This window comes from Salvelinus namaycush, chromosome 16, assembly GCF_016432855.1.
Source record: "Salvelinus namaycush isolate Seneca chromosome 16, SaNama_1.0, whole genome shotgun sequence".
NCBI classification, from domain to species: Eukaryota; Metazoa; Chordata; class Actinopteri; order Salmoniformes; family Salmonidae; genus Salvelinus; species Salvelinus namaycush.
In genome coordinates this window covers 30,559,792-30,584,916 of record NC_052322.1, presented here as the reverse complement: position 1 = coordinate 30,584,916, position 25,125 = coordinate 30,559,792, and the positions used below count along the sequence as shown (strand labels likewise).

The 25,125-nt window shown below is 42.9% G+C and overlaps 1 protein-coding gene across 1 annotated transcript; it reads left to right on the top strand.

The window, feature by feature from the left end:
* Positions 1 to 327: 327 nt before the first annotated feature.
* LOC120061308 (translocating chain-associated membrane protein 1-like 1) lies at positions 328 to 12,781 on the top strand. Its single transcript, XM_039011021.1, has 11 exons — positions 328 to 648; positions 1,777 to 1,837; positions 2,349 to 2,467; positions 2,829 to 2,945; positions 3,061 to 3,119; positions 4,376 to 4,460; positions 4,709 to 4,779; positions 10,861 to 10,965; positions 11,247 to 11,390; positions 11,546 to 11,706; positions 11,815 to 12,781. The coding sequence occupies exons 1-11, from the start codon at positions 529 to 531 to the stop codon at positions 11,883 to 11,885; spliced, it is 1,113 nt and encodes a 370-aa protein (XP_038866949.1). The 5' UTR covers positions 328 to 528; the 3' UTR covers positions 11,886 to 12,781.
* The last annotated feature ends 12,344 nt before the right edge of the window (positions 12,782 to 25,125 follow it).

Here is a 25,125-nt window from a genome sequence, read left to right as displayed (position 1 = left end):
TTTGCATGCGAAAACACAGAATCCTACTCATTACTCCTTGTGCTTAACTGCGTCACTTTTGTGTGGAGCAGACTTCACCGTGGGCTTTGAGCGGGGAACCTGGCTCACGCCCGGGAGGCAGCCCGGGTCCAAAACGAATGCAATCAATTTTCACCCTGTGCCAGATTAATCGAATCCCCTAATTGACTTGATAGGAAACCGACACCTCCTCCACCAATTCCCTTGCACGTGATTTGTTCAGCATAGTGTCAACCATGAGTTCAACGAGGCGGGATTTTCTATCTACGTCAATGGGCGGTTCTTGAGTGTAGGAACCGAACTGGGAGGGGACTTTTGACTGGCCAGTAACAAAGTGCGTGGTGTTGTGTACATTTTTATCGTTTCTAAGCTAGTTAACACATGAACGGCAATTTACACCGTGAACTGGCAGTAGTGGCGTGAGCAAAATAGGACAGTTTGCATCTGAATGCAAGCGGGGGCTGCGAGTGACTGAATAGCGGCAGGTAGGGAGAGCTGTATCGGTCAGCCATGGGTTTCCGAAAGAAGAACAAGAGCCCGCCGGTTCTGAGCCACGAGTTCGTGATCCAGAATCACGCGGATATGGTTTCATGTGTGGCTATGATAATTCTCCTCGGCCTGATGTTCGAGGTACAGTGTTAAACCATGGAATGTATGCTGCACAGTATATAAGAAAACGCCTCGTCTGAACTGTGATGACAACGTCAGCAAGACTCAAAGGGGACTGGGCGCAAGCGTCTCCCTTCTCATATGTCACACCGATTGCCAAGGAAGACAGGATGCACACTGCTAAATAGTTGCTGGTCAGCTAGCATGTCACACCAACTAGCTAGCTATCTAATATTACCAAATGGATAGATGGCGCTAGCCAGTTTGCTATCACATCCATGCATGTGACAGTAAACGATGGGGATTGTTTACATTACCCAACTCCCATTCAAGTCTACAAAAACGAATCAATTGAGTGCTTGTTGCTGTTAACTGAACTTGCTATCTAAGTTAGCCTGCTAGGCAACTTGTTCTGAAAATGAAACACGATCGCATGTTGGCTATCTAGCCAATTCCCCATCCAATATGTCAGTCTCATTGAGTACGTTTACATACACACTAATAATCCGATATTAAACTGATTATGGCAGTAGGCAGATTATGCAATAGTCATGTAAACGCCGTACTCTTATCTTAATCTTATTAAGGTCAAAATCGAAGTAAACATACGGCAATTACAACACCTTGTTTTCTGGGCAATCTTTCGAATTATTAAATCATGTAAACACCCTAATGGCGTTCCAGCGGTGTATTTGGTCTGGGCATGTGCTAGCACCAACCGAGCGAGCCTCCCTTTAGCACGAGTGAAGTATGTTAAGAACAACTGAATGTATGCGTCTTAGAAGTAGTTTTCACATATACACGTCATATGTTTGAAATCAGAACAACATTTGTTTCCCAAAAATAACATGTTCGCTGTGGTAGAACGTTTATTTTGATTGGAGATTTTCAGCAGTTCTCAGAGTGCCATCAGGTAGCCTGGTTTCAGATGTATTCATGTAAATAGGATTATTAGGGAAATCTTTCTTGCAAAGCATGTATCGGTTTTAATCGAACCATTATATTAATCTGGCTATCCACAATAATCGCAAACATTTTATTGTGATTGACCATCTGCATTATCAGGAAGAACCACTCTTGTTACAAAGTACCATGACAAGACCTTTTGCTACAACATTGCTTCTATTTGATATCTTTCATTTATTGCAGGTCACAGCAAAATTTGCCATCATGTTCATCACCGTTCAATACAATGTGACTCAAAGTCTTGGTAAGTTTACATAATTTTTATTAGTAGTTATTTTACCAAGTAAGTTGACGCATTCTCATTTACAGCAATGACATGGGGAATAGTTACAAGGGAGAGGAGGGGGATGATTAGGTGGCCAGGTTGGGAATTTAACACCTCTGCTCTTACGATAAGTGCCATGGGATCTTTAGTGTCAGGACACCCATTAAACATTTCATCCGATTGATGGTACCCTACACAGGGTAATGTCCCCAATCACTGCCCTGGCACATTGGGGTATGTATATATATTTTTTTAGACCAGAGGAAAGAGTGCCTCCTACTGGCCCAGCATCTGGTCTCCCATCCAGGGACTGACCAGGACCAACCCTGCTTAGCTTCAGAGCCAAGCCAGCAGTGGGATGCTGCTGACATATTTCTTTGTATTTATTTCTAAAATGTAATATAATTTTACAGTATTTAGTGCATGTATCTAGTACCTTGTATTTGAAGCCATTGACCAAGTTGTTTTTTGTTCATCTGTATGTTATCAGATGAGAGGGCTGAGCAAGTGAACCTGTACCAGTACGGTCCTAAAGACATAGCCACTGTGTTCTTCTACCTACTCATTGCTGTCATACTCCACGCCTTAATACAGGAATACATTCTCGATGTGAGTGTCTCTGCACACAGACCCCTGTTTGTGTGTGTGTGTGTGTGCGTGCGTGTGTGTGCATGCACGTGTGTGACTGAGAGAGAAAGGAGGATATCTGTATAGGTAGTTAATCTACAGAACACATAGTCACTGTCTGTGCTTGTGCGTGTCTCTCCCCCACTTTTCCAGCCCAAGTGTGATCATAACTTAAGGTCTGGCCTTGTCTCTCTTAGCAGTCTTATCCTTCTCATCCTCTTAGGCAGTCAAATAGTATCCTCCACGGCCACTTCCTTCTCTTACACAGCCCACAACAAATGATAACAGACACGTTTCTCTTCGTCGGTATGCATATCTCATGTCCTATTCTCTCTGATTTCAGAAAATGAATAGGCGGTTGCACCTGTCGAAAACCAAACATAGCAAGTTCAATGAATCGGGACAGCTTGCTGCCTTCTACTTATTGTCCTTCATCTGGGGCTGCAGCATCTTAACAGCGGTAAGAAGACCAATGAAACGCTGCCAGGAGCCTTGGAATATTATGTGAAGACAAGACAATCGGTCCATCCCGTTGTATTTGTTCTTTGGCTCATGCCGTCTCTCTTATCTGTTAGGAGGAATTTGCGACAAATCCTACTTTCTTATGGGAGGGCTACCCACACACCCACATGGTGTAAGTAAGGATTTATACATACATTTTACGCCTTCGGGTCACTCATTCATTATTTCAATGTTCAATGTCAGAGGGACAGGGTTAGTACTGTTTTCATCACAACTTTTTGGGGAGTTACCAAGTATTCTAGAACACAATAATTCCCCACAAGTGTTCTGTGACGGCTCAGATTTTTGAGTTGGCACAGTGGAAAGGCCTTAGTGACCCAGGGTGGATTGCAGCCCTAATATTGAGCATGGGAGTACACTGTCCGGCTGTCTCATCAAATCCATTTTAGACATCAGGTTTCCCTAAAATATTTATTCCAAATGTGATGTTTTACTCAAGCTAGACACACAGCGCTAAGTGTCTGTCTTTTCCATCCCTCTCCTCATTTCTCATTGTGTAAAGAGGTGTTATTTCAATCCATTTTATTAGGGGAAATAGTTGAAGCAGGAATGCATAGATTGTGAACTGAATATTTTCTCCCAGGTTACATACATTTTTCTTATTGATGGACTTTCATCTATCTTTGAAAATCATGTTTGTAAATGCATGTAACAGGATCTAAGTTATCATGATCAAACGTTCATGTCCCATCACTAGTAGCACCCACTCGTAGCACGCGCTCCAGCAGGTATATCTCACTGGTCACCCCCAAAGCCAATTCCTCCTTTGGTCGTCTTTCCTTCCAGTTCTCTGCTGCCAATGACTGGAATGAACTGCAAAAATCTCTGAAGCTGGAAACACTTATCTCCCTCACTAGCTTTAAGCACCAGCTGTCAGAGCAGCTCACAGATTACTGCACCTGTACATAGCCCATCTATACTTTAGCCCAAACAACTACCTCTTCCCCTACTGTATTTATTTATTTATTTTGCTCCTTTGCACCCCATTATTTCTATTTCTACTTTGCACATTCTTCCACTGCAAATCTACCATTCCTGTGTTTTACTTGCTATATTGTATTTACTTCGCCACCATGGCCTGTTTTTTGCCTTTACCTCCCTTATCTCACCTCATTTGCTCACATTGTATATAGACTTATTTTTCTACTGTATTATTGACTGTATGTTTTGTTTATTCCATGTGTAACTCTGTTGTTGTATGTGTCGAATTGCTATGCTTTATCTTGGCCAGGTCGCAGTTGCAAATGAGAACTTGTTCTCAGCTAGCCTACCTGGTTAAATAAAGGTGAAATAAATAAAATCATATCCACTCGCTCCCTGCATAGATAGACCGGATCTCTGCCTGCCTGTAACCTGCCCTCTCTGCAGCTTTCAGGTGAAGTTCTTCTACATTTGCCAAATCGCATACTGGCTCCATGGCCTTCCTGAGCTGTACTTCCAGAAAGTGCGAAAGGTAAGGGTGCATGATCACACCTTGGGTTAGGTCCTAAAGATGACACATCTGTCATTTAAACATGGAAGGATACATCTTGTGATTCTGTAATTCCCCAATTGTTGCAATACATGGTTCATATTCTTTATTCTCCTCTTACAAACCCATTTGTGACTGTAAAAGTCATGTGGCACTGAAGCTGCTGTGCCACACACCTACACTGATACAGCAGTCATTAATAAAGGCTCTTTCCTGCTTGTGTGTTTCAGGAGGATATTCCCCGACAGCTCTATTACATTTGTCTTTACGTCTTCCACATCACCGGTGCCTACATCTTAAAGTGAGTGTGCGTCATCTCAGGGAAGTGGTTAGATAAGAAGATAAAGACTATGAATGGAGCTACCGTTCAGCACTTCCTTACTTATGCACTTTAAAACCTCTTCGGGATAGGAACCTTCATCTCAATTTCCACCTAAAATTACATACCCAAATCTAACTGTCTGTACCCTAGGACCTGAAGCAAGGATATGCATATTCTTGGTACTATTTGAAAGGAAACAATTTGAATGTGGAGATGTGAAATTAATATAGGAGAATATAACACAATAGATCTGGTAAAAGATTAAAAAAAACAAAAAAAACATGTGTTTTCTATTTTTATTGCAAAAGAAAGGCCATACATTGAGAGAGGAAGCTGGGGATAATTTAGATGTTGTCCACAACAGGACAACAGACTGATACATTCAAGAAGGAGAGAGCTACATAATATTTTGTATGAAGTCTCACAGGTGTCCCTCACGAGTTTGCCCAAATGTACCCAAGTGGCTGAATTGGTCAGTTGATACATTTTCAAGTCGATAAATATAGAGAAAATACACAAATGCTATGGTAATAAAAAATTTAAGTTTACACACAAAGATGAAGGGGGCTGTACTTTCCAGTCATGTTCAGCTGAGGTCCTGGCTGCCTTTTAGGTCGACATGATGGTGGAAGTGACTCCACATCATCCTCTAGCACAGTGTGCCAACCTCCTCTCCCTCAGTGGTAGTTGCCCCTAGTGCACTGGCCCTCCTCCACTTCTGAGCTGGCCTCTTCACACGTCTAGATGGTGGGGGTGGGTGTGGAGCCAGAGACGGCAGCAGGGGTCAGACTGGAGGAACCAGTTCCTACATTTGAGTGAGTGGGGGATGGAGGACTTGAGTGTGGTCTCTTTGGAGTTGGCTCCCAGAGGTCACCTCTACCACTATTGAGGATTTAAAAAAAATTATAATAATCATAACTCAAGTTTACTATTACTTATTTTATTTTTATTTTAGCAGGGGGTGAGCCCTGCATCAATACTTTTACGGATGAGCCCTCCATCAATACATAAAATACACAACACATCTATAAACATATATATTATATAGATTATGGGGAACATAATCACTATAATGAAATATGTGGACCAATAGGCATTAAGACACTCAAACCACAGCCACAGCATGTCATAGCTAACATAAACATACACAGTCAAAAGTTTTAGAACATCTACTCATTCAAGGGTTTTTCTTTATTTTTACTATTTTCTACATTGTAGAATAATAGTGAAGACATCAAAACTATGAAATAACACATATGGAATCATGTAGTAACCAAAAAAGCCACCCTTTGCCTTTGACAGCTTTGTACACTCTTGGCATTCTCTCAACCAGATTCACCTGGAATGCTTTTCCAACAGTCTTGAAGGAGTTCCCACATATGCTGAGCACTTGTTGGCTGCTTTTCCTTCACTCTGCGGTCCAACTCATCCCATACCGTCTCATTTGGGTTGAGGTCGGGTGATTGTGGAGGCCAGGTCATCTGATGCAGCACTCAGTCACTCTCCTTCTTGGTCAAATAGCCCTTACGCAGCCTGGAGGTGGGTTGGGTCATTGTCTTGTTAAAAAAACAAATGATAGTTAAAAAAACAAATGATAGTCCCACTAAGTGCAAACCAGATGGGATGGCGTGTCACTGCAGAATGCTGCGGTAGCCATGCTATGTGCCATAAGTGTGCCTTGAATTCTAAATAAATCACAGTGTCACCAGCAAAGCACTCCCACACCATCACACCAGCTCCATGCTTCACGGTGGGAAACTCACATGCGGAGATCATCCGTTCACCTACTCTGCGTCTCACAAAGACACGTCGATTGGAGCCAAAAACCTCAAATTTAGACTCCTCAGACCAAAAGACAGATTTCCACCAGACAAATATCTATTGCTCGTGTTTCTTGCCCCAAGCAAGTCTCTTCTTATTATTGGTGTCCTTTAGTAGTGGTTTCTTTGCAGCAATTCGACCATGAAGGCCTTATTCACGCAGTTTCCTCTGAACAGTTGATGTTGATGTGTCTGTTACTTGAAATCTGTGAAACATTTTATTTAGGCTGCAATTTCTTTTCTCCCCAATTTTCGTGGTATCCAATCGCTAGTAATTACTATCTTGTCTCATCGCTACAACTCCCGTACGAGCTCGGGAGAGACGAAGGTCGAAAGCCATGCGTCCTCCGAAGCACAACCCAACCAAGCCGCACTGCTTCTTAACACACTGCTTCTTACAACCCGGAAGCCAGCCGCATCAATGTGTCGGAGGAAACACCGTGCACCCGCCCCCCTTGGTTAGCGCGCACTGCGCCCGGCCCACCACAGGAGTCGCTGAAGCGCGATGAGACAAGGATATCCCTACCGGCCAAACCCTCCCTAACCCGGACGACGCTAGGCCAATTGTGCGTCGCCCCACGGACCTCCCGGTCGCGGCCAGCTGAGACAGAGCCTGGGCGCGAACCCAGAGACTCTGGTGGCACAGCTAGTGCTGCGATGCAGTGCCCTAGACCACTGCGCCACCCGGGAGGCAGGCTGCAATTTCTGAGGTGCAGTTAACTCTAGTTACTCTAGTTCCAGTTACCTGCTGCAGAGGTAACTGGGTCTTCCTTTCCTGTGGCGGTCCTCATGAGAGCCAGATTCATCATAGTGCTTAATGGTTTTTGTGACTGCACTTGAAGAAACTTTCACAGTTCTTGAAATTTTTCAGATTGACTGACCTTCATGTCTTAAAGTAATGATGGACTGTCGTTTCTCTTTGCTTATTTGAGCTGTTCTTGCCATAAGCCCTATTTGGTAAGACCAAATCCATATATCTTCTGTATACCACCTTTGCCTTGTCACAACAAAACTGATTGGCTCAAACGCATAAAGAAGGAAAGAAATTCCACAAACTGACTTTTAACAAGGCACACCTGTTAATTGAAATTCATTCTAGGTGACTACCTCATGAAGCTAGTTGAGAAAATGCAGAGTGTGTAAAGCTGTCATCAAGGCAAAGGGTGGCTACTTTGAATATATTTTGATTTGTTTAACACTTTTTTTGGTTACTTCATGATTCCATGTGTTATGTCATAGTTTTGATGTCTTCACTATTATTCTACAATGTAGAACATAGTAAAAATAAAGACGAACCCTTGAATGAGTAGGTGTGTCCAAACTTTTGACTGGTACTGTATATACAGTACCTTCGAAAAGTATTCAGACCAATTTACTTTTTCCACATTTTGTTAGGTTACAGCCTTATTTCTCTCAATCTACACACAATACCCCATAATGATGAAGCAAAAACAGGTTTAGACATTTTTGCTAATTTATAAAAATAAGAAACAGATATTACATTTACATAACTATTCAGACCCTTTACTCAGTACTTTGTTGAAACACCTTTGGCAGAAATTACAGCCTTGAGTCTTCTTGGGTATGATGCTACAAGCTTGGCTACACCTGTATTTGGGGAGTTCCTCCCATTATTCTCTGAAGATTATCTCAATCTCTGTCAGGTTGGATGGGGAGTGTCGCTGCACAGCTATTTTCAGGTCTCTCCAGAGATGTTCGATTGGGTTCAAGTCCGTACTCTGGCTGTGCCACTCAAGAACATTCAGAGACTTGTCCAAAAGCCACTCCTGTGTTGTCTTGGCTGTGTGCTTAGGGTCGTTGTCTTTTTCCTCAGTAGGTTTTCATCAAGGATCTTTCTGTACTTTGCTCCGTTCATCTTTCCCTCGATCCTGACTAGTATCCCAGTCCCTGTCGCTGAAAAACACCCCCACAGCATGATGCTGCCACCACCATGCTTCACCATAGGGATGGTGCCAGGTTTCCTCCAGACATGATGCTTGGCATTCAGGGCAAAGAGTTCCGTCTTGGTTTCATCAGTCCAGAGAATCTTGTTTCTCATGGTCTGAGTTATTTTGGTGCCTTTTGGCAAACTCCAAGCGGGCTGTCATGTGACTTTTACTGAGGAGTGGCATCCGTCTGGCCACTCTACCATAAAGGCCTGATTGGTGGAGTGCTGCAGAGATGGTTGTACTTCTGGAAGGTTCTCCCATCTCCACAGAGGAACTCTGGAGTTCTGTCAGAGTGACCATTGGGTTCTTGGTCACCTCCCTGACCAAAGCCCTTCTTCCCCGATTGTTCCGTTTAGCCGGGCGGCGAGCTCTAGGAAGAGTCTTGGTAGTTCCAAACTTCTTCCATTTAAGAATGATGTATGCTACTTTGTTCTTGGAGACCTTCAATGCTGCAGACATTTTTTGGTACCCTTCCTTAGATCTGTGCCTCGACACAATCCAGTCTCGGAGCTCTATGGACAATTCCTTCAACGTCATGACTTGGTTTTTGCTCTGACATGCACTGTCAACTATTGACAGGTGTGTGCCTTTCCAAATCATGTCCAATCAATTGAATTTACCACAGGTGGACTCCAATCAAGTTGTAGAAACATCTCAAGGAAGATCAATGGAAACAGGATGTGCCTGAGCTCAATTTCGAGTCAAATAGCAAAGGTTCTGAATACTTATGTAAATAAGGTATTTCTTTTTTTATAAATTTGCAGAAATTTCTAAACCTGTTTTCGCCTTGTCATTATTGGGTATTGTGTGTAGATTAATGACAAAAAATGTTATTTAATTAATTTTAGAATAAGGCTGTAACGTAACAAAATGTGTAAAAAGTGAAGGGGTCTGAGTACTTTCCGAATGCACGGTTTCCCCGGAGAGAGTTTGGTGTCTGAGGTGATGGGTGGGGTTAGTTGTAAACCTGTATGAACGTATTTGCCTTGTCCTCAAAATACCTCCCATACAGGCAACCTTTTTAATCTTCCTACATCCAGGTCAAGTTTGACAAACTCATTTGTTGTGTGAAAGTGACTGTGGAAAAGTTCAGCAGTAATCAAGGTAGTCGTGATATCCTATCAAAGTAGTATAATCATCAGAAGTACCTCTAACTGTTTTAGCTGGCCTCTGAACCTCCTTGACCCAATACTATTTTAATGGCCTTCTGTTACTCAGCTCCTCTCCTTCAAGACCACTGGTCTGGAAGATGGGTAAAAGCAGCGTAGGGCTTTAATTTGATCCTAGTGCTCCACATACCTCTTTCTGATCACTGGGCATGACTGACAGGAGTATAGGGAAGGAAGAATGTCATTCCATTTTTTTTGCAAATGGCTTCACTGTTATGATGTATCATTTTCCCCTGCTGATGTTGTGGGCTGAATCACTTTTCCCTGTCTTCTTTCCGTATCCTCTCTCGAACAGCCCTCGTGGTGGTGGTCTTACCCCAAAAAACAACCTTAATATTTCTAATCGATGGGAGGACACCTACTTGTTGAGGAAAACTCATTCCAGGAATCAGGCAGAACTTATCAGCAATAGGAGTTTATTCAATCAATTGCAAGAGAGATCACTCTCAGGATGAACCGGAGAAGAACTCAAAAGTTACAGAATCACACAGTCATTATATACTTATTCTACTCAGAGCTGATTGCCTCTCCTAGGGGAAAGCAAGCGTACATGAGAGATTAGGGGGACTTGGCTCCACTTCCTTAAAGCATTGTACAAACAAGAACATATTCTAACCAGTTCTCACAGCCTACATGACTGAGGGGAGTGATGAGTTATTTTCAGTTAGAAGAAGAATTTGGCCTTGAGCTGGGCATCTAGTGCCCGATCGATAAGGAGTCAGCAGCAAATCCCTCCTTTGTGCAGTGTGTGTGAAGAGGGTACTGGACAGCTATGGAAAATTACCAGTTGATACAGTACATATAGTACTATTCAATTCAAGCATTTACGTAGCATTAGACTGTAACAGAACCATTTTGCCCAAACATACTAAACAACAATATTGGAAGTAGTGCCACTCATAATTGCATTGCATGGATCAATTATAGACCCTTTTATGGTAGATATGCATAAATCATCGCTTCTATCTTCTGGACAACTTTTAAAGATGCTTCCTCCTGCAAATGTGAATAATATTTAATTTTATTGAGTAGTTCAGTACTGTTAATCCCTGGACAGAAAATGTAATCTGATGAAGGTCTGTTATCTGTTTCCCCTGGTGTTTGCGGACTTCCTGTGTTCAGCCTCCACCGGCTGGGCCTGGTGCTGCTGGTACCTCACTACCTGGTGGAGCTCCTGTTCCACGCCTCACGCCTCTTCTACTTCAGTGACGAGAACAAGCAGAAGGGGTATGTATGAATTGTATGCTGGACACCCCCTCCATTTTCATACCAGTCAATACAAGGAGGGGAAAAGTTGGGAATAAAACCTGCATACAGAGAGAGGTTTTGAATTTAATTTGTATTATTTTCACCTTCAGCAAGTCACGTGTGTGATACAATGGGAGCTTTTCCTCCCTTATCGGACTAAACTGATTGATTTGAATAACCGATAGTGTCTTACGTGAGCCCATGGAAGATGTCACTGTTGTTGCCATGGTGACTAACTCAGATTCTCTTTTCTTTTCCAGTTTCACTCTGTGGGCGCTACTTTTCGTCATCGCTCGCCTCCTTACCCTCACCCTCTCCGTACTGACTTTTGGCTTCGGACTGCCCCGCGCAGAGAACCAGGGTTTCTCACTGGCAAAAGGCAACTTCAATGTGCTTACCATTAGGCAAGTCATGTTTCTTAAGATTGCGTAATTTGCCCTGTTACCTCCTCTGATTTGGCCCTTGAGAGCAAGTTTGAACTTTTCATCTATCAAAGAAAGTAAAACGCCTGTCATTGCTCATGGCTGGTCTTCATAATGTTTCCCCCCTTGCCTCTCAGGATGACGTGCCTGGCTGCCATTTGCCTGACCCAGGCCTGGATGATGTGGAAGTTCATCAACTTCCAGTTGAAGAAGTGGAGGGAGCACAGCCAGAGCCAGGCCTCCAAGAAGAAGGCTTTCAGCCCAAAGAGCAAGCCCCACAAGAAGGACCTGGCCCGGGGTGAGTCCGCCGCCGCCCCTGCCCACTTGGAACACCCACCTCCAGCCATTACAACTCTGTGATGCAGATATGTTTCTGACATGTTGTTCTTGTTTGTTTTGTTAGTAGGTTCTGCCAACGGTGTGGTGAAGTCCGATGATAAGACGTCACCCCGTGTGAGAAAAGCCAAAGCCTCATAGAGTTGGAGGGAGAGAATGGAGGGATGGAGCTGAGGAGAAGTGAGGGGGCTATTCTCAATGTGACATTTTGTCTTTTCATCACTTACATTTTTTATTCCCCAAAACAACCTTAACTGTCTCTTTTGTGTTAGAACCTATGTTTTAATAGTTATGTTTTTGTTTGTTTTGATGACCTCATATGTTTGTGTTCAGTTGTTCTTTCTGTGGATGGGATGTAAGCAGGGCAGGGTCAACTGGTTAAATGTTTTAAAGTATGAATCCGCTACCCGTGTGTGCCCCACCAACTGCCCCACTGCTTGTGCTGTGTTTAGGGGTTTGGCCCTAAGCCACTCTGGGCTGGCCTTTTGGGCAAGGTGTGTCTGTGCTAAATCTCTCCCACTCAAATGATGTTGCTTGAGAGAGAGGAAGTGGGAAGTAACTGGATAGATAATTGGTCAAAAAGTCATTTTTGGAGAGGAATTATCTGTAGCGATTGCATCCAGCTTCAGGGCCCTAGTCAATCAAACTTTCTAACTGGGTTTCTGAGGAAGTTTAACATGCACTGTTTGACAGCAAGTGTGCATGTCACGATTCATGTTCTCAACAAAACATGTAAAACAAGAAGTGTGTGAAACTTTGGACTAAAAGTTTATTTTACCATATCATTGGTTTTGTATAGGGACCTCACCATTAACTCCTAACAGTGTCCATTTGATGACTGTATTGTTACTTGCTTTTGCCATATGAAATCTGTGCTATTATGGGATTGAGGCACTGTTAGTAGTTAGTCATTGAGTAGCCCCGTCTCACAGATTGACCAACTCTCTAACAGCCATATTCTGACGTTGATGTACAGTACCAGTCAAAAGTTTGGACACACCTACTCATTTCACGGTTTTCTTTATTTTTACTATTTTCTACATTGTAGAATAATAGTGAAGACATCAAAACTATGAAATAACACACATGGAATCATGTAGTAACCAAAAAAGTGTTAAACAAATCAAAATATATTTTAGATTCTTCAAAGTAACCACCCTTTGCATTGATGACAGCTTTGCTCACTCTTGGCATTCTCTCAACCAGCTTCAAGAGGTAGTCACCTGGAATGCATTTCAATTAACAGATGTGCCTTGTTAATTTGTGGAATTTCGTTCCTTAATACGTTTGAGCCAGTCAGTTGTGTTTTGACATGGTAGGGGTGGTAAACAGAAGATAGCCCTATTTGGTAAAAGACCAAGTCCATATAATGACAAGAACAGCTCAAATAAGCAAAGAGAAATGACAGTCCATCATTACTTTAAGACATGAAGGTCAATCAATCTGGAAAATGTCAAGAACTTTGAAAGTTTATTCAAGTGCAGTTGCAAAAACCATTAAGCACTATGATAAAACTAGCTCTCATGAGGACCACCACAGGAATGGAAGACCCAGAGTTACCTCTGCTGCAGAGGATAAGTTCATTAGAGTTACCAGCCTCAGAAATTGCAGACCAAATAAATGCTTCACAGAGTTCAAGTAACAGACACATCTCAACACCAACTGTTCAGAGGAGACTGTGAATCAGGCCTTTATGGTCAAATTGCTGCAAGGAAACCACTACTCAAGGACGGCAATAAGAAGAAGAGACTTGCTTGGGCCAAGAAACACGAGCAATGGACATTTGACCGGTGGAAATCTGTTCTTTGGTCTGATGAGTCCAAATTTGAGATTTTTGGTTCCAACCGCCGTGTCTTTGTGAGACGCAGAGTAGGTGAATGGATGATCTCCGCATGTGGGGTTCCCACCGTGAAGCATGGAGGAGGATGTGTGATGGTGTGGGAGTGCTTTGCTGGTGACACTGTCTTTGATTTATTTCGAATTCAAGTCACACTTAATTAACCAGCATGGCTAGCACAGCATTCTGCAGCGAGACGTCATCCCATCTAGTTTGCGCTTAGTGGGACTATCATTTGTTTTTCAACAGGACAATGACCAAACACACCTCCGGGCTGTGTAAGGGCTATTTGACCAAGAAGGAGAGTGACTGAGTGCTGCATCAGATGACCTGGCCGCCACAATCACCCGACCTCAACCCAAATGAGATGGTTTGGGATGAGTTGGACCGCGGAGTGAAGGAGAAGCAGCCAATGAGTATGTGGTAACTCCTTCAAGACATGGAAAAGCATTCCAGGTGAAGCTGGTTGAGAGAATGCCAAGAGTGTGCAAACCTGTCAAGGCAAAGGGTGGCCACTGAAGAATCTCATTTTTTTGAAGAACCACTTTGTTTGGTTACTACATGATTCCATTTGTGTTATTTCATAGTTTTGATGGCTTCACTATTATTGTACAATGTAGAAAATAGTAAAAATGAAGAAAAACCCTTGAATGAGTAGGTGTCCAAATTTTTTGACTGATACTGTACGTGGAGGATTTGTTTAGGAGTTCAGGTGAGGTTTTTGTGTTTCAGTTCAGGATTTCAATCTCCGATAAGATTATATTCATTAATGAACAATGCCAATAATTAATGCCTCAAGTTATAGAGTTAAGCCTAAAGGGTCATGGTTAGGTTCTGATGAGCCGTTGAGTTTGCATCTCAGACGCATTCAGTGGCCTTTTTTTCACATCCACTGGAAGAGTTGAGTTATTTATTTCAGTTATATCTTTTATTTTTTTTATATCATGCTTTGGCAACTCTATAACCAGCATAGACAAGGTACAAAGAGACACGCTTTCGGGCTCAACCCAAATGATACAATCCTCCTTTTAAGTGTCCTTAAAATGTCAGTGGCGTGAGCCATGGAGTTCTCCTCGGGTTTCCTTTTTTCTTTTTTTTTTTCTTTTTTATATCTGGGTGTATGGCACAGGAGGCTGAGGGGAGGACGGCTCATAATAATGTCTAGAATGGAATGAATGTAATGGTATCAAACACATGGAAAATATGTATTTGGTGTGTTCAATACCATTCTATTAATCCATTCCATTAATCCGTTCCAGCCATTACTATGAGCCCGTCCTCCCCAATTATGGTGTCACCGGCCGCCTGTGGTGTATGTTGGCAGGCAGCTGCCTCCATAGACACCCACTTATTATACTGTACATCCCATTCTCAGATAGTCTCTCTTGCCAGACGGCTTACTTCCGCAATCTTTGAATGTGCCGTTGCCCAAGGTCTGGCTATAAGAGACTAATTCTCAGATGGGACTGGTGTGTGTGTGTTGGTGCGTGTTTGAGCCTGTGTGTGTGTGTGTGCATGCCCGTGTCTAGTTATACCTGTGGTTATGCCAACTGTGTGAGGAAGTGAAGGCTCTGCATGATTCATGCTTTAGTGTCTTTGCATTTTCACTTAAAAAAAGTTGTTGCCCTTGTGGCTTCATGGAGCTTGACAGACAACTCCCCTTGTTTCCTTTTAAATCCTTTACCTTGTTTTCATTTCACCTTTTTTGTTAATTTACAAAAAAAGGCTTTTGTAATGAAGACAGTGAGTGGTAACTGAGTTATATTTTATATAAAGTCTTATTGGATGTTTGCTTACAACCCCTGACCCTTCCTTAACCCCTGTCCTGTGTGAAATAGATTCTGTGACTTCTGTTTGCCACATTTGGGCTGAAGGGGCCTTCTTGCTCCACCAGTCCAGTGATTTGGACATTGCAATTGGACACTTATGTTATGTCCTGTAGAGACCCAATGCTGTTGTCACAAATGGGACGAGTTACCATTCCTAGCCTGAGCTCAGATCTGTTTGTGCTTCGCCAACTTCTCTGACTAGCATTATAGTTGGCTGAAGCGTATACTGATCTGGGACCAGGCTGCTTGTTTGGTAGGTTGAGTAGTAGTATTGCTTCGGCAGGAAATAGATGACTTGAGTTTAGTCCTCACGCTGCTCTATCTAAAGCGTAAGTTGAAGGTGTGGAGGACTGGTGTTCTGTTTTGAGTCTGTTACATGCCAATGTCTTAGGAGGAAAGGAGGAGCAGATTACTTTTATACCAGCCTTTTACTTTAATGTATCTGCTATTTAAAATAAAATAATCTATATGAATTTAACGCTACACTGTACTAAAAATACTTGTCAGATTTTTTTAGCTATTTTTATAGTTGAAAAAACTGTTAAAGTTCACTAATATTCACCACACACAGAAATATATATGAATAGTATTTTCCATTCTTATTGGTATGAGTTGTTTATATACATCAAAAGACAAAGCTTGCTCCCCTTTTAAGTCAGGGTGCACATTTCAGTGTGAGAGAACTAGTCCTATTTCATAGTTTCACCATCTTATACTCTATTTCATAGATTAGGCCCTGTATTGACTTATTAGTAAATAAGAACCACTCTGCCATAGGACGATGCTCTGAAAGCACTATACTGAAACTGTGTCTTCTGCAGTAATTACAGTAGAATACTATAAAACGGTCTGCTATCCATGTAATTAGATAGCAATGTTTGATCAGCAAGGATCCTATTATGTTTCTTTTTTGTTTTATTGTTCTAAGGTGTGTCCTGCAGGGGTATTTAATTGGGCCGGAACGATACCAGTATCTCAATGTTTTTTTTTCCATGGCAAAAATGAAAACACGAAGCAGATCAAGTCTTTTGGTCCTTTAAAAACCTGCTGTATGTCAAATATTGTGTGCTATAGCTTGGAAAATAAATGTGACTGGATGACAACATAATGAGGTTTGTTTCTAACATTAGGGCTGTTTTCTTAAAGAAGTTAAACCTGCTTTGTTTCCTTGCCACGATACTAACGAGTATTGCGGTATTGGTATTATCCTGGCCCTAGTATTTAACTTGAGCATTTGCCCTTCATCCATTCCTTTACTGATTGATTTGATATCATAGTTCGTCATGATACACCATGCAAAGGGCTGAGTAACATGAGCCTCCTTCATCCAGGTTAGGAGACATGATATTCCCCTCTGAGTTGTATTCTCACTGGTACCACCACGCACACTATTGAAATATTCAGCGTAGTGAAGCATGACACCAATGGATCCCACGGTCTGTACTGTCAGCATTTTGGGTTGTAGCACTGATGTCTATAACCTAGCTCTTGACTGCAATGACCATTTGATCTCTGGTAAGGTGGCAATTTGTCCACACAATGCAAAGACCCATGCTAATAGTTTATTAGTTTCATATTAACCTTTAAGTGGCAACTACCATTAATGCATTTGAGATGATGAGATGCATACATGCTTCATAACAGCCAGGAACAGAGAAAACACTACATTATTTCAGATGAGTGCTTATATGCATTGTCTTTGTTTTGTTGGGTTATTTTGCTGCTTGCGTCTAAATGTTCTTGTATATTCCTTTTTGAAATGTGTCGTCTCTGATATGCTCTGGACCGTATGTATTTATGCGAAACCTTGTGATTTCTGTTTTTTGTTTCTTTGTTAGTATTTTTTTTATTTCATGTTTGAATAAAGCCGTTGTTGACTATCCTGAGTGATGCTGTCACCTTCAGTGTGATTTGTTGCTTAAAGGTTGAGGAGTTGAATTGTTTCTATTTCTGTTGAAACTGAAGATATTGTGAGAGAGAAAAAACGGTGTAATTCCAGTCTCGACAGTGTTAGAATGATGATCCCACACTAAAGATATCAGAGGAAATGTATAGTCAGTCATACAGCAGGGGTTTATGCAAAACATTTAACTGATGTTGATATGGCTATGACTGCCTTCCCACTGACTTCTTATGTTCAATTTCAGATGAAAGTAGGCCTACCATCACATTCTACTTCATGAATCCCTAACTTATTTTTCTGTTTATTTATGAGAATTGCAGACAAGAGGCTCAAGTTAAGAGGAGGAGGTCTTCGAACCTAAGGATTTCCCAAACTCTGTCCTGTGTTTTTTTGTGGGGGGGGGGTTTGGAAAACCCTGCTCTAACTGACTCAATGTCAAAAGTATTTCCTTTATTCTTTGTGTCCTCTCATTTCATCCTCTACTCGCTGCTGCCTCAAAACGTAAGAGGAAAGCAAGGTTGTGGTCAGGTGATTTCTATGAAAATCCATGGGAAAGTTCTCTGACGGGGAACAGGTGTCCAAGCCTCATTTTGAGGACAGGTAAGAGAACAAGGATTAAAATACTGCTGCTTATCATCATTTGGATATAGTAAGTATGCATGCCTGTCTGTACTTTGTAATATATTGTCCTTTGCAACCAAATGCAACATTATTTTGGCAATGGCATGTTTTACATGTATGTTCTTAAAGAATAGGTAGCTCTAATGTAACAACCTTAGTTGAGGGCAAGTAACTGATGATTTGTAAATGGTGAGCAGAGAACACTAGAAAAATATATGAATATAAGCCATTTATTTTCATTTTGTGAATGACTTAAAAACGATCTATGAAATCTATAGCTGACCATCTGGACGGGCTACACTTTAAACAGTGAAACTTTATTGCATTACTGCTTTTAAAGGTTCAATCAGGATTCAAAGCTACTTTGGCCTAAATGTTTCTGTATCTTGAAAATAGTGTTAAATGTGTGTATTGTAACTGTTAGTTATTGTAACAATCCTTTACAGGCTCTACTCATTACATCATTGATGAAACAAAAAGCTACAAAAGAGTTTGCAAAAGCAGAGAATGGTTAACCAATAGCTAACATTTAAATCTGAAATATATGTCATTTCAAGTAGGTATAACTACATATATTTCTTTTATGTTTCAATATTGTCACAGGACTTTGACTGAATCCATCATTCCATCATTCCATTGGGGAAAAATTGTCATAACTTAACCATTGAAGAAAACATATTTAACTAGCCCTACCTTCTGGTTTGTGTCAGGTGTTGCTTCCAATATTACCCTTTGACATGTGTATTTTTTTGTTGCTCCAGATTACCTCCACACTGAGATTGCCAGATGTGTGTCCCTGGCCCCCATGCCTTCTTTGTAGTCATCCCGCTCGGCCGCTTCACTGAAGAAGATGAGATGGTTGTGGGGCAAATTACTACGATTTTTAGGGAGAAAGTGGAGCAAACTACGGGTTGGTTCTTTTCACCACAAGGAGATTCTGGATGGCATGCAGATAGAAGAGTACATAGGAGTCCCCAAAGGCACTTAAGGCTCTGCTGAAGAGGTGCCAGAACAGATACCATATCTTCAACCACAAGGTCCTCACCAAGACCTCGCCAACCGAGAGCAGGTGAAAGGGCTGCTAGAAAAGGTAGAGAGGATGGTGCTATACCAATAAATTGTTGAGAAAGACAAAGGAGCTTATCATCAGGAAGGTGATCATAATTAAGCAAACATTGAAGTCTCCCACCTCTGACTTCGACATCTGAATGATGGCCATCAACTGCCTTGAGGTCCTGGCAGAAATTAATAAGTGAGTGGTGCCATTATTTGTAGGGGCAGCAGTAGGAGCTGTTGCTGGGCCTATAGCTGTGGGGACAATCACATGTAAAGCTGTGTGGTGTAGTAGTAGAAGGGGCTGTAGAAGGGATTGCTGGGTTGTTGATGGGTCCTGATGCAGACCACCACAAATGCCCACAGGTCAAAACAAGCAGCAGTGAAATTAGTGGCCGTGTTAGGGACTGCAGCAGTTAGCGGAGAAGGAGCTATAGCTCTGGGGTGGGGAGGATGTACAGTAGGCAGCTGCAGGAATCATTTATGTGTGTACATGACTTATAGCTCTCTATTTGTAAAAACTGAGTGAAGAGTTAAAGAAACACCAGCCTTTATCAGATCTGTTGTTGCTCTGTTCTGGAATGTGCACTTACAAATAAAGCTGTTGACTAAACTCGGATTAAACTTTTGATTTGGAGGGTTTGGGGCCAGGATATGTATGAGTGGATGCAACACACACACACACAACACGAGAGACACATTCAAAATTAAGCACAACTAAGGAATTATGGCCTGCATTTCAATTAATACATTTGGTTTTATTTATTCAAGCTAACTTGCTTGGGTCCTTTGCGCTTAACAATTTTTCATTGTGGATCCATATGAAGTCTTCAGTGTGTGTACGCTTGTGAGTGTGTGTATAATGGCAACAGGTTGGTGTGTGATGATGCACTTGTGAAACAAGCGTGTGCTTCCTCAGATCCTTGTTTCCTCTCCTAGAATCCTCCCTCATTTCCCTCCGATATTTAGAGTCTTCCCGTCTTAAAGTAAAAAAGAGGAGAATGGTACAATCCTCAAGATAATGTGAAAAAAACAGGACCGCAATAAGCATCTTCTTCTACCATTGACTGGATGTCTTCTACACCCTTTAGCCCACCAGAGGGCAATGATGAGTTTCTCACCTGAGAGGCCGAAGCATTCTGCGAGGGGATATCTGCAGGCAGCTAGACCTGCATTAATAAATCACCACTCAAAGAGAGAAAGACATACACAGTCAACCACATACACACAGTAACATACTCACTCACACACAGTCAACCACAGAAACACAGAAGCACACACACACAGAAGCACACACTCTCAGACATAGAGGCTATCTGAGTAGAGTTAAACCAACACTACACATCTGTGCAGGGCAGAAATGGAAAGAGAGAGTGGGGGAAGGAGAGGTAAAGAGAAAAGAGAGAGGAGAAAGAAGGAGTGGGAAGGATAAAGAGCAGAAACACACCTCTACCTCAGTTCTAAAGCGTCTCAGTATGGTGCTTTGTTTCAGAGTGAAGGGGATTTTCTCAGTGATCAGACAGCATGATGGATCAGTGGGAACCAGACAATCAGACTGGAGCTCTGCAGGGTCGTCAGGAGGACACCAGTTCACACATACACTCTCCATCAAACATGCCAGGCTGAAGTATAACAGCTCTTAGCATGGCCCCCAAACCTGGTGTTTGTGTGTGTGTGAGTGTTTGTCTGTGTCTGTCTGCATGCCTTTATGCCTGTGTACACCTCAAATAATTTTCTGCCTGAACATTACAGCCCTAAAAAGACAGGAGTAATCACTCTCGTGCTCTTTTCCTCTAATTCCTCCCTATCATCCAATGAGGATCAATCTTTTTCTGAATTGTGCATATTATGTCTAATTTCCATATAAATTAGCTTCATTAAAAGGGGAGTACTTTCTTATTTAACAAGGCTCATTTGGAATTCTGTATTTAATAACACATGTAATCCTAGACTCGCAGACAAATAGCCAAAGATTAGCAGGGCTGGAGCATCAATTATGTAAATTCTGTTTGTGTGCATGTGTATGTGTATGTGTGTTTGCATGCCTGCATGCATGCATGCGTGCCTGCGTGATTTATTGAGTAAGACCCTCCTCTGTCCCCATCTGGCAAGGCAGAATCTGTCTCCTATGGATTTTATACAAGAATTGCAGCGCTACAGGAGATGCCATTGAACTATCACAGTATCCAGAGTTGTGATGGTGACACCAAGGCTGCTGGTGGGAGAGCAGAGCAGGAAGGATAAGGAGACGAGGCCAGACAGGGAGAGTATGAGCTAAAGCAGGTGGAGAACGATGAAGGACAGAGAGTGGGAGAGGAAGAAACATCTGCGGAAGAACAGAGTATAGAAGAGATAGAAAGTGAGGAAAGGGGCCAGTGAGGGCAGACAGATTAAAGGAGAGGGTGAGAAAGAGGTGGTGGGAAGGGAAGGGTAGATGGTGGAAAGGGTGTTCGATTTAGAGTGCCTCCTCTCCTCTGAGTGTGTGCGTGTGTGTTTGCATGTATACAGTGCCTTCGGAAGGTATTCAGACTCCTTGACTTTTTCCACATTTTGTTGCGTTACAGTCTTATTCTAAAATGTATTAAATAGTTTTTTTCCCTCATCAATCTACACACAATACCCCATAATGACAAAACAAAAACAGGTTTTTAGAAATGTTTGCTAATTTATAAAAAAAATAAGAAATATAACATTTACATAAGCATGCAGACCCTTTACTCAGTACTTTGTTGAAGCACCTTTGGCAGCAATTACAGCATTGAGTCTTCTTGGGTATGACGCTACAAGCTTGGCAAACCTGTATTTGGGGAGTTTTTCCCATTCTTCTCTGCAGATCTAAAGCTCTGTCAGGTTGGATGGGGAGCATTGATGCACAGCTATTTTCAGGTCTCTCCAGAGATGTTCGATCGGGTTCAAGTCCGGGCTCTGGCTGGGCCACTTAAGGACATTCAGAGACTTGTCCCGAAGCCACTCCTGTGTTGTCTTGGCTGTGTCCTTAGGGTTGTTCTCCTGTTGGAAGGTGAACCTTCGCCTCGGTCTGATCTCTCTGTACTTTGCTCCGTTCATCTTTGCCTCGATCCTGACTAGTCTCCCAGTTCCTGCCGCTGAAAAACATCCTCACAGCATGATGCTATCACCACCATGTTTCACCGTAGGGATGGTGCCAGGTTTCCTCCAGACGTGACGCTTGGCATTCAGGCCAAAGAGGTCAATCTTGGTTTCATCAGACCAGAAAATCTTGTTTCTCATGCTCTGAGAGTCTTTAGGTGCCTTTCGGCAAACTCCAAGCAGGCTGTCATGTGCCTTTTACTGAGGAGTGGCTGAAGTTTGGCCACTCTACCATAAAGGCCTGATTAGTGGAGTGCTGCAGAGATGGTTGTCCTTCTGGAAGGTTCTCCCACCTGCACAGAGGAACTCTAGAGCTCTGTCAGAGTGACCATCAGGTTCTTGGTCACCTCCCTGACCAAGGCCCTTATCTCCCGATCGCTGAGTTTGACCGGGCAGCCAGCTCTAGGAAGAGTCTTGGTGGTTCCAAACTTCTTCCATTTAGAATGATGGAGGCCACTGTGTTCTTGGGGATCTTCAATGCTGCAGACATTTTTTGGTACCCTACCATGCTTCCCCATAGGGATGGCACCAGGTTACCTCCAGACGTGACACTTCTCATTCAGGCCAAAGAGTTAAATCTTGGTTTCATCAGACCAGAGAATCTTGTTTCTCATGGTTTGAGAGTCCTTTAGGGGCCTTTTGGCAAACTCCAAGTGGGCTTCCGTCTGGCCACTCTACCATAAAGGCCTGATTGGTGGAGTGCTGCAGAGATGGTTGTCCTTCTGGAAGGTTCTCCCATCTCCACAGAGGAACTCTGGAGCTCTGTCAGAATGACCATCGGGTTCTTGGTCACCTCCTTCTAGGAAGAGTCTTGGTGGTTCCAAACTTCTTCCATTTAAGAATGATGGAGGCCACTGTGTTCTTGGGGACCTTCAATGCTGCAGACATTTTTTGGTACCCTTCCCCAGATCTGTACCTCGACACAACCCTGTCTCAGAACTCTACGGACAATTCCTTCGACCTCATGGCTTGGTTTTTGCTCTGACATGCACTGTCAACTTTGGGACCTTATATAGACAGGTGTGTGCCTTTCCAAATCATGTCCAATCGATTGAATTTACCACAGGTGGACTCCAATCAAGTTGTAGAAACATCTCAAGGATAATCATTGGAAACAGGATGAACCTGAGCTCAATTTCGAGTCTCATAGCAAAGGGTCTGAATACTTATGTAAATAAGATATTTCTGTTTTTTATTTTTAATACATTTGCAAACATTTTTTTAAACTTATTTTCACTTTTTTATTATGGGGTATTTTGTGTAGATTGATTAGGAAAATGTTTTATTTAATCAATTTCAGAATAAGGCTGTAACATAACAAAATGTGGAAAAAGTTAAGGCGCCTGAATACTTTCCAAATGCACTGTATGTGTGGGGGTGAGGCGACTCTGGCAGCAGGAGACAGACAGGCTGGTGGACTCAAAGTGCGGAATTTGTAATCAGTTTCTGCCATAAATCTCTGACTTATGATACTGTTGGCAGCCGACAACTGCCCTCTCTCTCTCCCTCTCTCTCTCCTTTACTGTCTTTCCCAGCCTCCTTCTTAATTATCCTCTGTCTCTGTCTGTCTGTCTCTCTCACACACACACGCAGTGATAGTGCTGATTCAGGCTACATTGTGCAGCGGGGAGGAGGATGTGGTGAATCAGTGTTAGTGTCCAAGCCAATCGGGGGGAGTGAGACAATGAGGGAGGAGAGAAGGAGAGGACAACAGAAAGGTGGGATAGAGTAACTGGGAGGAGGGAGAAGGAGAGCAGTATGGAATATTTAACCAACCAGACTAAAGGAAAAGGGATGAGGGTGTGAAGAGACAAGGGGAGGGACTGAAAGATGGTCAGAGGTGAGGGAAGTGAGGGAGGAGAGGAAGAGAGGGGGAGGAGGAGGAGGGAGGGAGCATGGCAGTGCTCTGAATCTAGGACACAGATACTCCAGAGCTGCATGAGCCTGATTGCAATAACACAATGTTAGCAGACATTCATTGGGGTCCACCTGGATCCATGTAGGACAGCTGTTGTTGTGTTGATGGTGTCTAGTCTGAACGTTGGCCCACAGCTCTTTGAGGAGAATTCTGACAAACACCTCACTGACTATGAAGTGTCACTCAAACAAACCAGTGAGGAAGAGGAGCAGACGTAGTGGATTCTTCGACAGCTGGGATTCTTCCACCTACTTACTCTGAAGACACAATGAAAATCAAAGTGAATATTGGGAGGACAAAAGCACTTGATTTACGCATCTATATCAGACACTAACCACATTTCCATCTACAGTTTTAAACAGGTCAACATTCACAAGGCCGCAGGGCCAGACGGATTGCCAGGACGTGTACTCCGAGCATGCGCTGACCAACTGGCAAGTATCTTCACTGACATGTTCAACCTGTCCCTGACCGAGTCTGTAATACCAACATTTTTCAAGCAAACCACCATAGCGCCTGGGCCCAAGAACACTAAGGTAACCTGCCTAAATGACTACCGACCTGTAGCACTCACGTCTGTAGCCATGAAGTGCTTTGAAAGGCTGGTCATGGCTCACATCAACACCATTATCCCAGAAACCCTAGACCCACTACAATTTGCATGTCGCCCCAACAGATCCACAGATGATGCAATCTCTATTGCACTCCACCCTGCCCTTTTACACCTGGACAAAAGGAACACCTATGTGAGAATGCTATTCATTGACTACAGCTCAGCGTTCAACACCACAGTGCGCTCAAAGCTCATCACTAAGCTAAGGACCCTGGGACTAAACACCTCCATCTGCAACTGGATCCTGGACTTCCTGGCGGGCCACCACCAGATGGTAAGGGTAGGTAACAACACATCTGCCACGCTGATCCTCAACACAGGGGCCCCTCAGGGGTTTGTGCTCAGTCCGCTCCTGTACTCCCTGTTCACCCATGACTGCATGGCCAAGCACGACTCCAACACCATCATTAAGTTTGCCGACGACACAACACCGACAACAATGAGACAGCCTATAGGGAGGAGGTCAGAGACCTGGCAGTGTGGTGCCAGGATAACAACC

Excerpts from the sequence above, each read along its gene's own strand:
- LOC120061308 (XM_039011021.1), top strand. The coding sequence starts at position 529 with ATGGGTTTCCGAAAGAAGAACAAGAGCCCGCCGGTTCTGAGCCACGAG. Across the intron at positions 649-1,776 it reads TCCTCGGCCTGATGTTCGAG|GTCACAGCAAAATTTGCCAT; the intron begins GTACAGTGTTAA and ends CATTTATTGCAG. Across the intron at positions 2,946-3,060 it reads GCTGCAGCATCTTAACAGCG|GAGGAATTTGCGACAAATCC; the intron begins GTAAGAAGACCA and ends CTTATCTGTTAG.